At 36.8% G+C, this 15,514-nt stretch overlaps 1 protein-coding gene across 1 annotated transcript in view; it reads left to right on the forward strand.

The window, feature by feature from the left end:
* The window catches only part of stt3b (STT3B, catalytic subunit of the oligosaccharyltransferase complex), a 57,632-nt gene that overhangs the window by 21,257 nt on the left and 20,861 nt on the right, over positions 1-15,514 (forward strand). The window contains exons 4-5 of the mRNA XM_031903523.1: positions 345-410; positions 1,554-1,653. Of these exons, the coding sequence (XP_031759383.1) occupies positions 345-410; positions 1,554-1,653 (166 nt within the window). The remainder of the gene's footprint in view (positions 1-344; positions 411-1,553; positions 1,654-15,514) is intronic.

A 15,514-nucleotide genomic window follows, 5' to 3' on the forward strand; every position in this document is an offset into this window, starting at 1 on the left:
CAGACGCGGCGGCGCGATTTACATGTTCGCCGGTGGGATGGCAGGGGGAAGGCAACTCGGGGAGATTAGTCGCCCGCGAGCAGGGAGTTTTGCCGCGGGCGACTAATCTCCCCGTGTACCAGAGCCCTTATTACTCCTTCCAAAAGCTTTCCTACCAGTGATGTCAGACAATCTAAGATGTTATCTACACAGTCGGTACTTTAGCCTTCTCCCCGGCAAATCAGTATAAACTTTTTACATACAACTATTTTCAAAAAGTCATCTTTATATTTAGGTACTTTTTGTGTTTGTCTTGTTAATATGAAACCAACAAATATATATATATTTTTTCTTTTTCATTTCAGGTAAAATCTGTAAAAACAGGTTCTGTCTTCTGGACAATATGTTGCTGTCTGTCTTATTTTTATATGGTAAGAAATATTTTTTTTAGGCTTAACAGAACTTGTTAAAAATTTTAAACTCTGAACATTGTCTTTATAAGTACTACAGTGTTTTGTGGAATTGTTATAGGTATGCACTAAATCCAGCACTTTTTACAGAATTCCGATTTGCCTGAATCTGAGTTTGGTCGAACCTAAACACTGTCATGTGACTTTAAAGGGGTAGTTAATCTCTAAGTTAACCGCTAGTATATTATAGAATGGCCTAATCCTAGCAAAGTTGCAATTGGTCTTTATTATTTTTTTATAGTTCAAATGTTATAGTTTCTGAACTATTTGCCTTTCTCTTTTGCCTCTTTCTAGCTTTCAAATGGGGGTCACTGACCCCCGCAGCCAAACAACTGTTGCTTTGTAAGGCTACAATGTTATTGTTCCTTTTTAGTTTATATGTTTCTTTTCATTACCTTTTCTATTCATATTCTAGTCTCTTGTGCAAACCACTGCCTGATTGCTAAGGTAAACAAGTCCCTAGCAACCACATAGCTGCTGAAATTCCAAACTGGAGAGCTGCTGATCAGAAAGCTAAATAACTAATAAACCATAAAAAATGAAGACCCAATGCAAATTGTCTCAATATCAATTTTTATATCATATTTAAAAGTTATTTGGAAGGTGAACAACCCTTTAAAAGCTCTGGGCACCTGAATGCAAAAACTATTTTTCACAATTGATCCAAATGATTTGTGAAGGAATTGTATCTTTTAGCGCTAAAAATCATGAATTATACTAATTACCTGAAAACACAAACTGTTATTTATTTAGCATAAAAACCACAAAAACATAAAACTCTGCCATCTAAAATGTGTTATGGTCACGTAGAAGTCAATAGGACGTAAAACTGTCCTAGGCAAATCGTTATATAAATGATGTGTTTTTGTTTTTATTTTTTTTTTATGAAAACAAATGATTTTTATGATTTTTAATGATTTTCATATACATAGATTTTTTATTTCATTATTTTTATATTAGGCAATTTTATTAAATTACTTGGCATACATTGTTTCAGTGAATATCAGAAATCATCAGAAATCAGAATGTTCAGAATTGATGTTGGATGTTTGATATTTGTTAAAATAGTTTTTTTTTCTCTCCTTTTTTTTTTTTTTTTTCTAGGTGTCTGCCTGGGGTGGTTATGTGTTTATCATTAATCTTATTCCACTACATGTGTTTGTGTTGTTACTGATGCAGCGATACAGCAAGAGAGTCTATATAGGTAAGCAAATGGTGTATTTTTACACATAGAAGATAGATACAAATAATTCATTTCTTGTCATTTAGATATATATTTTGATACTTGTACCCTTGTTTAACACATTACTTCTTTTCATCAGAATTATACCCACCTGTTGCTGTTAGGGTCTTTCATAGGCAGAGCATTTGCAGTTATTTTGAAGAGTAAAACAGGCAATTAAATTGTTTGTCTGCCATGGTTTTCCTTGAGAGCACCACAGTAGTTGCATAGTCCATTGTGTCATAAACCTTAGGACAGTGTTCTACCCAGGGTAAATAATTGGTGGAGGATTGAAGGAGCTATCAGCCAAAACAGAAGTGCTCTTACTGAAGCTGATTGGACTGCACAAGTCAGCAGATACAGCATCCAGCCCTACTGGCTTTCATGTGCTGTTGCCACAATGGGTGGATTCTTGGCCTGCAGATAAACATATGGGAGAATGCTGCTTAGGGTATAAAACCAATTGGACATGTTGTAATGATGATGTCATTTTTGGAAGTCATTTTCCAGAACTGTTTCATACCGAATCCGCAGCTTATCTGCCCCAAGATGGGCCAACTCATATTAATGTTAAAAATCAGCGCAGCGAGTATTACTTAGAGATGCTGACACCAGAAAATAAAATTTATTTTTACATCTATCATAATATTGTCTTTACATGCTATTTATAATTTTGGTTTAAAAGTATTTGTCTGATGCTTTTACATTACCTATCTGACCATGTTCCTCTATAAGGGGGCTGCCATATTTGTGCAGCACTTTTTATGTGCATTCATATTTTGAAGAGAAGTTTTTTAGTGTCAGTATTGCTTTACTGTGACCCTCTCACAGTGGTCTGCACAGGTGCCTATTATGATACGATTCAGCTTGTTTGGCAACCTCGCCGAAAAAGTGGACCTTAAGGTGTATGGCCACCTTATAAGAAAAATGATTAGTTTCCAGGTGTAGTTCTCTTTGCCATGGCAGATTTACAGTACAATCACATGCAAAATCGCACAGCTGAGCATGTGTTATGCAGACTTTCTTGGAGAATGTACACTAAAGCCAAGCTTATTTACAGTGGAAGGCTTTTTCATGCTTTGACCCAATCATGTAGTAATTTTCCTTGCAGAAAAAAAACCCTTCTATTTGCAAGCGGTAGCTTTGATAGGGTACTTCTAAACTACAAAGAGCAAAATTTGTGTGAATAATTACTTTTTTGTAATTAAGACCTAACTGTATAATTGAAGTGTTGAAATGCATTTTAATTTCCCTTTTTAATTACTTTTAAATTTATTCAAAATATTCCTGGTGTGCTTTTGCAAAACTTTCTTTCTTTTATTTTTTTTTTATATTATTTTTTTTTTTTTTTTTACATGTATTTTGTATGATTGCTTATTTGCATTTTGAGTATGTATGTTTTAATACTGTAGTGACATATTTAGAAAGAAAGTTATGTTATGGAAATGTTTTATTTAATAAAAATCAGCCCTAACGCTCATATCTTCTGTCTTCAGCCTGTGCTAAGATACAGGCGAGAATCAGCCCTGCGTGGCATTAGCCGTACAGCTATTAAACTGTTATGCAACTGCTGTTAAAGATCTCAATATTTCCATAAAGTATGGGGGCCTTTAGGCTGGGTTCAGTGGGAAAGCCTCTAAACACGCACAGCAATGTGCTGCAGCCAGATGTCTCTGCTCAAATAATGGCTTGGGAATATAGTAGGCGGCAATTATTAAATAGTGCTCACTGTTTGTGCAGGAGTGCCCAGGTGCTGTTTTCTGTTGCTAGCTGAAGGTAACTTCCGATCATGTATTTTTTTTTTTTTTATCCTATTTTCAGTTGCATTAACCAGGTTGGTGACACTTCTCTTTAAGGAATAAGTAAAGCTTTCTATAAATAATCTTTCAAAGGAATGAAAATATTCCCCAGAATCACACATCTGCCTCTCTGTATTCATTGTGACCTGTTTCCAGCACAGAAGCACAAATCTGCAGCACGTTAATCCACTTCCTGTTCCACTTTCTTAGCTCTACTATTATTATGCTCCTACAAGTAGCCAGATGGCAGCGTGGAGTAACATGACTGGGTGCAGTCATATGCCTCCAATAATGACCCTTTAATTAGCAGGTACAACACTTAGGTTTCATACCTGTATAGGCTACAAAAGACCAATTATCCAGATTCCCCCGGGTGTTTTCCCAAATAAGGGATCTTTTCATAATTTGTATCTCCGTGCCTTAACTGTGCTAAAAATCATTATTACATAGAAATAGAAAATCATTTTTAAAATCTTTATTTGTTTAAAATGGAATCTGTGGGAGGTGCTTTTCGGATAATGGGTTTCCAGATAACAGATCCCGTACCTATACAAAGATACAGTTAAACTATAGTTGTGTCATTTTTACCCTATTATAAACATAATTCTAGAGAAAATTGGTGAGTATAGATGCAGCCCTTGAAGAAAAAGTCTGTTGTGTGTAGCTTATTACTATTAGCCTTTTTGCACCCTTAGGGGCACATTTACTAACCCACGAACGGGCCGAATGCGTCCGATTGCGTTTTTTTCGTAATGATCGGTATTTTGCGATTTTTTCGGAAAATTGTCACAACTTTTTCGTTACCAATACGATTTGCGCGAAAAAACGCGAGTTTTTCGTAGCCGTTCCGAAAGTTGTGCAAAATCTGGCGATTTTTTCGTAGTGTTAAAACTTACGCGAAAAGTCGCGCCTTTTAAGTGTTAACACTACAAAAAAAGGCGCGACTTTTCGCGCAAGTTTTAACGCTACGAAAAATCGCCAAGTCGTAAAGGCGCCGAAAAAGTCACAAAATGTTCGTTTTCCAATCGGAATTTTTCGAATTCGTGTCTTAGTAAATCAGCCCCTTAGAATTTATGTTGTTAACATGCATTTTCCCTCTATATAAATATACTAGTTTTGTATGTAACTAAATCTTTGAGTTAAAGCGGACATTCACCTCATTCACTACTTGTAGTAAGGTGTATGTAGGCAATGTTATTAAGTCAATTAAAGTGGTTGTTCACCTTAATATGAACTTATAGTATGATGTAGAAAGAGTGCTATTTGCAAATTATCTTCATTTTGTATTATTGGTTTTGGTGATTTTTGAATGATTTTGTTTTGTTCAGCACCTTTCCAGTTCAAATTTTTCTACAGGTATAAGACCCATTATCCAGAATGGTCGGGACCAAGAGTATTCCGGATAAGGGGTCTTTCTGTAATTTGGAACTCCATACCTTAAGTCTACTAAAAAATAAATAAAACATTAATTAAATCCAATAGAATTGTTTTGCATCCAATAAGGATTATTTATATTTTAGTTGGGATCAATTACAAGGTACTGTTGCATTATTACAGAGAGAAAGGAAATCAGTTGTAAAATTCTGAATTATTTGATTAAAATGGAGTCTATGGGAGAGGGGCTTTCTGTAATTTGGAGCTTTCTGAATAATGGGTTTCCGAATAAGGGATCCCATACCTGTATCTGGTTGCTAAATCCAAATTATCTTAGCGACCAGGCAGTGGTATGAATGAGAGACTAGATTATGAATAGGGGAGGCCTGAGTAGATAACAAATAAAAAGTAGCAATAACAATAAGACTGTAGCCTCAGACAACTGTTTCTTTCACTGTTGGGGTCAGCGACCCTCATTTGAAAACTGGCAAGAGGCAGAGGAGGAAAGCTGATAGCAACTTTTTAATTAGTCTTATTTTTTTTTTTTTGTTATACTATAGTCATTCTATAATATACTAAAAGTTTACTGAACCATGCAGGATGTTGCCGCTTTGCAGAGCGATTTGACAAAATTGGAAAACTGGGCAGCAAACTGGAAAATGAGGTTCAATGTTGATAAGTGCAAAGTTATGCATTTTGGTAGAAATAATATAAACGCGAACTATCTACTGAATGGTAGTGTGTTGGGGGTTTCCTTAATGGAGAAGGATCTAGGGGTTTTTGTTGATAACAAATAGTCTAATTCCAGGCAGTGTCATTCTGTGGCTACTAAAGCAAATGAAGTGCTGTCTTCAAAAAAAGGCATTGACTCAAGGGATGAGAACATAATTTTGCCTCTTTATAGGTCCCTGGTAAGGCCTCACCTTGAGTATGTAGTGCAGTTTTGGGCTCCAGTCCTTAAGAAGGATATTAATGAGCTGGAGAGAGTGCAGAGACTGCAACTAAACTTGTTAAGGGGATGGAAGATTTAAACTATGAGGTTAGACTGTCGAGGTTGGGGTTGTTTTCTCTGGAAAAGAGGCGCTTGCGAGGGGACATGATTACTCTGTACAAGTACATTAGAGGGGATTATAGGCAGTTGGGGGATGTTCTTTTTTCCAATAAAAACAATCAACGCACCAGAGGTCACCCCTTTAGATTAGAGGAACGGAGCTTCCATTTGAAGCAGCGTAGGTGGTTTTTCATGGTGAGGGCAGTGAGGTTGTGGAATGTCCTTCCTAGAGATGTGGTAATGGCAGATTCTGTTAATGCCTTTAAGAGGGGCCTGGATGAGTTCTTGAACAAGCAGAATATCCAAGGCTATTGTGATACTAATATCTACAGTTAGTATTAGTGGTTGTATATATAGTTTATGTATGTGAGTGTATAGATTGGTAGGTGTGGGTTGGGTGTGCTGGGTTTACTTGGATGGGTTGAACTTGATGGACTCTGGTCTTTTTTCAACTCTGTAACTATGAACCACCCCTTTAAGAAAAAACAGATAAGTTAAAGGAACAGTAACACTAAAAAATAAAAGAGCTTTAAAGTAATACAAATATAATGCACTGTTGCCCTGCACTGGTAAAACTGGTGTGTTTGCTACAGTAACACTACTATAGTTTATATAATAAGCTGCTGTGTAGCCATGGGGGCAGCCATTCAAGCTGGAAAAAAGGAGAAAAGGCACAGGTTACATAGCAGATAACAGATAAGTTCTGTAGAATACAATAGTGTTTTATCTGTTATCTGCTATGTGCCTGTGCCTTTTCTCCTTTGAATGGCTGCCCCATGGCTACATAGCAGCTTATTTATATAAATTATAGTAGACTTTCTGAAGTAAACTCACAACTTTTACTAGTACAGGGCAGCAGCACTTTATATTTGTTACTTTTATACACTTTCATTTTTTTGTGTTACTGTTCCTTTAAAAAATTTTTTTTTTTTTTATTAAAGGGGTGGTTCAGTTAACGTTTAGGTTTTTTTTTAGGGCTTGCCAGTTTCAATTTAAGACTATCTGTTTGCTAGTTCCCTGATTTATGCTGGTAATCAAAAGGCTGCTTTTTATAGAAGATAGTCAAGAGTTGTATGGTTTTTTTATATATTGTTACAGAACAACTTGCTTGGAACATTTGATATAATATATAAATGTGTCAGGTCTCAGAATCCAGGTACCCTAGGTATGTTTTTGTTGAATCAGTCGCCTTCACACACCTGCAAAAACATCCATATGCCAAAAAAATTTAAATAAACCCAATCGGAATGTCTTGACACCGATATGGATTTTTGCAACTTAGTTAGGGTTCATTATAAGGTTCAGTGTTATTACGAAGACAATGGAATTTTTTTTTTTTTTTTTTTAAATTAGAATTATTTACTTTATTGAAAGGTGAACTACCCCTTTAAATTTGAATATGATGTAGACATTGATATTCTGAGACCATTTACATCAGGTTTTCATTTTTAATTTTTTTTTTTTTTTGAAGAAAGGCAAATAATTCAAAAACTATAGACAGTAAATAATGAAAACCAATTGCAAAGTTGCTATGAATAGGATATTCTGTAACATACCAAAAGTTATTTTAAAGGTGAACCACCCCTTTAAAATGAAATCTGTAAGATTGCCTTCCTGTAATTTTGACCTTTCTAGATAGTGGGTTTCTAGTTTATTTAATCCCATACCTGTATATACTTAAAGTTCAGATGGTCCAGTGTTCATGCACCCTTTTTTTTTTTTTTTTACATAAGCCCAGTTGAGTGAGATCATATAAAAAGGAGAAGGGGGTATATTTTCCTTTTAAACGTACAGGCTTGTGAAAAGCCAAACAAGGCTATAAATGGTACTTTATTTACCAAGAACAGTTTAGTTTGGTGTTCCTCATAATCTTTACAGATAACATAATTATTTTCCAACATATCCCCCTGTACAGTATGATGCAGCCCTTTTAGTTACATATATACTACACTTAGCTTTCAGACTGGCCCACCGTGTACTCCTCTATGGCACTTGTGGGTGTAATGACTTTCTGCAAAGAAGCAGTATTTTCCTTCCTCAAAGCAACTTTGTAAATACAATCAGTTTCACTGTTTTGTGTCCTTGTATTTATTAAATTAAGAATTCTGACCACTTGCACATAGGGAGACTGAATATTCTTACTGGCAAAATTGTTTTTCTTTACAAAGCTGTTATCAAAAATGAAAGCATTGTGTTTTTTTATGTCAGGGATGGTTTTACCTTTGGCAAGCAGAAACACAAAGAACATGTCCTTGCTGTATATTGTAGCACAGAAAAGGTCTTCACTGGCTCTATTTGTCACCGAAAAACTTGTTTTTAACTTTCAAAGTCAATTTGGTTTTATGCCACGTTTCCCCTAATTTGATAGTTTGTGTAAAATTACTAATAGAAAGTACTTTATTTGCTGAAAGTGACTGATTGTTTAGTGAGTCTGCACTTTCTCCTCCTTATATAGATTAATGAGAGTTCCTGCCATGGCATTATGGGAAGGTTTAGTTAGAAAGATGATTTAATAGAACTAAAACATATTCTTTATAACCAGAAGTATGCAGATTATTTTTTTTGTCAAATGTATGAAAAAAAATCAGTAAGGAATTTGGTATACCTTTTGGAAAATCTTATGGACAGTTGTCTCTACCCCCTGTCTTAAGGGGGTGGTTCACCTTTATCCCTATCAACTTTGCAATTGGTCTTAATTATTTTTTTTTTTATTGTTTTTGAGTTATTTGCCTTTCTCTTGTACATCTTTCTAGCTTTCAAATGGGGTTCACTGACCCAGCAGTCAGAAAAGTATTGCTCTTGAGCTTACAATTTTAGTATTATTGTTACCTTTTAATCCTTATCTTTATATTCATATCCTGTGTTATTCATGTTCCTGTCTCTCATTCATATCACTGCCTGGTTGCTAAGGTAAACAAGACCCTAGCAACCAGATAGCTGCTGAAATTTCAACGTGGAGAGTTGCTGAAGAGAATGTAACTGAAAAACCGCAATTTTTTTTTTTTAAAAAAATGAAAACCAATTGCAAATTGTCTTGAAGGTAATCAGCCCCTTTAAATATGTCCTTAAATATCTTCTTTGTAGCTCTAAGTATGCATATATCTATTGTAATTCTTGTTGCTAAATGCATTCTGCCTTCTAAGTGAAATCTGTTGGGTATATTTGCTTGTTTTAATATTAAATTTATGTGCAATGGAAAACTCAAATGAAAGATGATTAACTCTGTACAGCTGCCCATAGTAAAATCTGTGAAACTAATGGAAATGTAACAATTTTTCATGAAATTCACTGTTGGTAAGATCTTCTTTTTAGGGGGTAATATAGGAACATCTTGAGAGATACCTGACTGCCATTATGGAAAGTATCACCAGAACATATTAATTTCACCTTATAAATTTTATTTAGCTTCTGTCACTTGTCTGTATCGGTAATTAGTCTAGCTTCCCATTACACAGTGGTGTGTGAAAAAAATCTGTTACTCTTTTTTAAAGAAATCTGAATGTGTTTTGTTTTTTTTTTGTTTTTAAAGTATGTATGTATATATTTTTTTTATAAAGCAATACGGGTATGGGATAGGTACCTGGAATTTCTTTATCCTGGAAGCTCAGGCCATCTTCCATAGGCTCCATTTTATTTACATAATTACATTTTTTAAAAGTGATTTCCTTTTTCTCTGTAATAATAAAACAGTACTTTGCACTTGATCCCAACTGAGATATAATGAATCCTTATTGGTGACAAACCAATCCTGTTGGGTTTATTTAATGTTAAAATGATTTTTAGTAGGGATGCACCAAACCCACTTTTTTGGGTTCGGCTGAACCCACCCTGACCAGATTCTGCCGAAAAACCACTGGATTAATTCAGCCTGAATCTGAAACCAAATCCGGGATTCCATGCATCCCTAATTTTTACTACAATGCTAATGTAAAGTCAAAAATCATAATCCAAAATACAAAGGCTTATTTGCAATATAAACCCATTATAAAATACCATTTTTCTACTGTTTTTTAATTAGAAGCCTTTGTATTTTGCATCTTATGCTATTACCCTGAAATGAGTTCTGATTGCGGCTTCCGGAAACCTACAGGCCCAGTGGCCGTCCTGATGTGAAAAAAAGCAGGGACTGTCTTATATCTAACTTGGAGAAAAAAAAAATACAGATAAGGAAGTGAAAGGAATACAGAGTTCCAGTTAGTTGTGTTTTAACCCTGTTTTAACTACCGTATATACCAGGGGTGGGCAAACTACGGCCCGCGGGCCACATCCGGCCCCTTGGCCTTTTTAATCAGGCCCGCCGACGACGCCAAGTCTCATCACGCGAGACTTGGTGTCATTGGCGTACTGGAATTAAAGAGACGAAGGGGGCGTAACGCTGGCCTGGCCCTGCGCGCCCTGGCCCGGTCCGGCCCGGGGGTGAGTAAATGGCCCGTGAGCCAAAAAGTTTGCCCACCCCTGGTATATACGGTATATACACGAAAAATTTGCTGAAAAACTCAACCTCGGTATATGCTTTCGTTGCGCGCACCCCCCCCCATGAGTGGCCACGCCGCGTCTGTAACTGTGTGCGCTCGCACGTATGTTTGTGCACAGGAGAGTTCGTTCGCGTGCTTGCATTGCCATCACAGACACCACCAGGCAGGACAGCAGCCTTTATGATGTGCCCAGTGCGGCTGCCAGATTTGGGAGTATGTATCGTTTTTCAATGGGTGCAGGTGGGTGTCACTGGTGGAGGGGGGGGTTAGGTGATGTGTGTGCGTGCGCTTGCATTGCCGTCACAGACACCACCGGGCAGGATAGCAACCTTTATGATGTGCCCAGTGGGGCTGCCAGATTTGGGAGTATGTATCATTTTTCAATGGGTGCAGGTGGATGTCACTGTGGTGGTGGGGGGGGGGGGGGGGGTTAGGTGATGTGATTGGCTGGTTAAAGGGGTAGAACAACATAAACATGGCAATATAGAGAGGTTTCCCAAAGACCAAGTGCCACACAACATAAGCCTACAATACAGCATAGTCATTTAGATTGTAAGCTCTGTAGGGGCAGGGAATGCCTTCCACTTGCCTTTTAACACTTAGGGGCACATTTTCTAACCCACGAATCCGAACCGAATTGGAAAAATTCCGATTGGGAAAACGAACATTTTGCGACTTTTTCGTATTTTTTGCGATTTTTTTCGGCGCCTTTACGACTTTTCGGAAATTGTCGCGACTTTTTTGTTACCAATACGATTTGCGCGAAAAAACGCGAGTTTTTCATAGCCATTACGATGCGCTCGTATCTTGTCGCGACTTTTTTCGTATTGAGCGCTCGTAAGCGGCGGGCAAAACTTTCAGACTTTGCATGATTTTGGAAGCCTCCCATAGGACTCAATGGCACCCTGCAGCTCCAACCTGGCCCAAGAAAAGTCACCATACAGAAGCTTGAATGAATCCGAATGTTTCGTACTCGGCGTGAACGCTACGAAAAAATCGCAACATTTTGCGCAACTTTCGGAATGGCTACGAAAAAGTCGCGTCAATTTTCCGAAAAATCGCAAAATACCGATCATTACGAAAAAAACGCAATCGGACGCATTCGGCCCGTTCGTGCGTAAGTAAATGTGCCCCTTAGTGCCTAGTCCTGAATGCAACTATATTTTTTATTGTTGCAGTTACTGTAGGTGCAAAAGAACAACTGAACAAAAGTGTTGTTAACAAAATGTTAAAGTATCTTCATATTAGCATTCTTATCTTGATACTTAGTATGGCAGCTTCAAGGCAGGAGGGTCAAGGGGTCCTCCATCCACCTTTCCCTAATCTGCAGCTGTCAACATTATATGTTTATGAAGAGTTCACAGGAGGTCACTCTAAGGGGCTGATTTACTAACCCACGAATCCGAATTGGAAAAATTCCGATTGGAAAACGAACATTTTGCAACTTTTTCGTATTTTTTGCTATTTTTTTCGTCGGCGTTACGACTTTTAGTAAATTGTCGTGACTTTTTCGTAACCATTATGACTTGTGCGAATTGTCGCGACTTTTTCGTAGCCATTACGATTTGCTTGTATCTTCTCGCGACTTTTTCGTATTGAGCGCTCGTCCCATAGGACTCAATGGCACTCTGCAGCTCCAACCTGGCCCAAGAAAAGTCACGATACTGAAGCTTTCGTACTGAAACTTTCGTACTCGGCGCGAAGGCTACGAAAAAGTCTCGACAATTCGCGCAAGTTGTAACGCTACATTTTCCAAAACAGTCGTAACGGCTATGAAAAAGTTGCGACAATTTACGAAAAATATTGCAAAATACCGATCATTACGAAAAAAAATGCATTCGGAGGCCTTCGGACCATTCGTGGATTAGTAAAACAGCCCCTAGGTGTCCTTTATTATATATTTGATTATTGAAACTTAGCAGTAGCAACTTCATTTACCACCCTAGGCTTATACTCGAGTTCCAGTTTTCTTAGGTAAAATAAGGTACCTCGGCTTATATTCGGATTGGCTTATACTCGAGTATATACGGTACTTTGATTCTTTTTTTTTTTTGTTAAGAACATTTATTATAGTTCTTTCCTATTTTGAGGCTATATATTAACAGTGTGTTAGGAGTTTGACTTTACTTTCCATTTAAAGTTATGAACATCCAAATTAAGGAAAGATCCCAAATCTGGAAAACCCAAGCATTCTGTATAACAGGTCCCATACCTGTTCTTATGTACACAGTGCTGCACAGCTGTACAATAGATTAATAAAACAAACGGGTCAATAAAATAATAAATACGAAGTACGGTACATAGAGTGCTTAGTGTAAGGAAACAAGAAGAAGACTATGCTTAAAGGAACAGTAACACTAAAAAATAAAAATGTTTTAAAATAATTAAACTATAATGTACTGTTGCCCTGCACTGGTAAAAGTTGCGTGTTTGCTTCAGAAAGACTACTATAGTTAATAGAAATAGCTGCTGTGTAGCCATGGGGGCAGCCATTTAAATTGAAAAAAGGAGAAAAGGCACAGGTTACATAAGAAGATAACAGATAAACTGTGTAGAATACAATGGGAATCTGCTACTTATCTGTTATCTGCTTAGTAACCTGTGCCTTTTCTCCTTTTTTCAATTTAAATGGCTGCCCCCATGGCTACACAGCAGGGTATTTATATAAACTGCAGTAGTGTTTATGAAGAAAACACACAACTTTTACTAGTGCAGAGCAATAGTATATAATATATTAATTATTTTTATACACTTTCATTTTTTGGTGTTACTGTTCCTTTAACCAATGATATAGTGATGGTGAATATACCTGCCCTAAAAATGGTTCACTCTAACCTATGTTCTAGACTCAAGACTACCCCAGAACACAGTGTTGTATTTAGACAGTTGTTTTTCTGTTACATTTCCATATTTTTGTATACTAAAGCAATATCTCTTAAGGCAAGATATGCACATTATAAGTTGCATTTTTCAAATTTACATTATAATCTAAGAACAGAGAAATTACATAATTCCTGCTTTTTTTTCCAAATTAATATAATTATTAATAGTGCTAAATTGATTACACTTATCACCAAAGATCAGCTGTAAGTGCATGTATTTAAATACTAAATAGATACTGATACAGTATGTTACTTCAGTCACCACAGGATGGCAGTCTTACAGTTATATTATGTAAATGCTTCTGGGGGGGGAAACATTTGAGACAATTTAAGGTTTCTCCTACCTGTATGTGAGCAGTCATGTTATCTTTTGCTGTACACATTTTAGTTGTGTGATTTACTGCGGTAATAGGGCAACTATGCTGTGTGTTTCATATCGGCTTTTAGTAGTTACTGTAAATAATATTGCATGGATCAGTTCCATAGAGCATGTTTTATTACACTTTATTTGATTAGTGTTTTGTCATTATTTAAGTTAAGATTAGAAATGTGCTGGATAAAGGACTTCAAGAGCATTCTGTTCTAAAATAATTTGCAATATTTTCATAATTTCACAAGATGGATGAGAGTTGAATTAGCCGTTTAGTGAAGAAAGCCGTTCTCTTTGGAAATTAGATTACTTTGTAATTTTCTGCTCCCCATTGGCAGAACAGGAAGCTGCAAAGTGACATACTTTTAAGACATTTATTTTTGTTATGCTGACCTAAGAACTTAAATGATCAGATGAAACAGATTTGCTGCTATGTGTTACAGAAGGTTGCAAATTTGCATCGTATTCCTAATTATATTTGCCTGAATATTTACTCTCTGAGAGAACCTAATATTATATACATTATAGACATTTATAGGGGGCGAGATTTTTTTTTTATTGTATTGCTTGTTGGTGGCGTTATGTAAACTATGCTTATGCAATTACTGTATTTGACTGCCTTATGTATACCATCTCATGGTATTGCCCATATCCCATGTTAGCTAGCTGTAGCTAATGTAAATATGTATTGGTGCAAAATTATAACTGTGGTTTTGCTTCTCCAGTTTTAGTTCAGCTGAACTCTGGTGGCAAGGCAAATGCAATTTTCATGACTGAGGCTTAAAGGACATCTAAACCCCACACACACAAATTTAATCAGTGAACAGCCTTTTTGAAATCTTTCAATATCTGCCACACTGGTTGTCCAGAGGTTAATAGTAAGGCTGCAACATCTCCTTATCACTTAGATTTCCTTCTCCTCCTGTAACCCGCTCGGCCCCCCCCCCTCTGGAATTAGCTTTGACTTCTGGTTTGTGGGCATGCTCAGTTGTTCTAAGCTCAGATTACTAAACACGCCCCCAGTCTAGCAGCCAGTAAAGAGATGGCATTGCTGGTTCCCATAGAAACTCTGAAAGCAGACAATTGAAACAGACAGCTAGAGCAATCAGTTTTGCCTGTGTTAGCCTGTATTCTTGATGAAATGTATGCTGAATAAGGGTCTGTTTGTGTGTATGCTGTTTGCAGATTTAAATGTAACTGATTATGTATCAAAGGAAAAATGGCCACCAGGTGAAAGCTGCTATTTGCTTTAGAAAAATGTGATGGTGCTGGCGCTGGCAAGCGGAGGGGATATATGCAGTACAAATGATGCCATTTGGGTGGGGGAGACGTGCCCAACTGATATACATTGTAGGCAAATGTAGGCTTTACATGTCCTTTACATGTTAAAGGAACAGTAACACCAAAAAATAAGAGCTTTAAAGTAATAAAAATATAATACGCTGTTGCCCTGCACTGGTAAAACTGGTGTGTTTGCTACAGTAACACTACTATAGTTTATATAAATAAGCTGCTGTGTAGCCACGGGGGCAGCCATTCAAGCTGGAAAAAAGGAGAAAAGGCACAGGTTACATAGCAGATAACAGATTCTGCTGTGTAAAAGTTCTGTAGAATACAATAGTGTTTTATTTGTTATCTGCTATGTGCCTGTGCCTTTTCTCCTTTGAATGGCTGCACCCATACTACACAGCAGCTTATTTATATAAATTATAGTAGACTTTCTGAAGTAAACACACAACTTTTACCAGTGCAGGGCAGCAGCACATTATATTTTAGTTACTTTTATACACTTTCATTTTTTGGTGTTACTGTTCCTTTAGAAAGAACGTTTCCCAACTGTTGACTGATGTATTAATTTTTTAGTTTTCTGTAAAACTGGGCAGACAGTTTTG

The sequence above is a fragment of the Xenopus tropicalis genome, chromosome 6 (genome assembly GCF_000004195.4).
Source record: "Xenopus tropicalis strain Nigerian chromosome 6, UCB_Xtro_10.0, whole genome shotgun sequence".
Lineage (NCBI taxonomy): Eukaryota > Metazoa > Chordata > Amphibia > Anura > Pipidae > Xenopus > Xenopus tropicalis.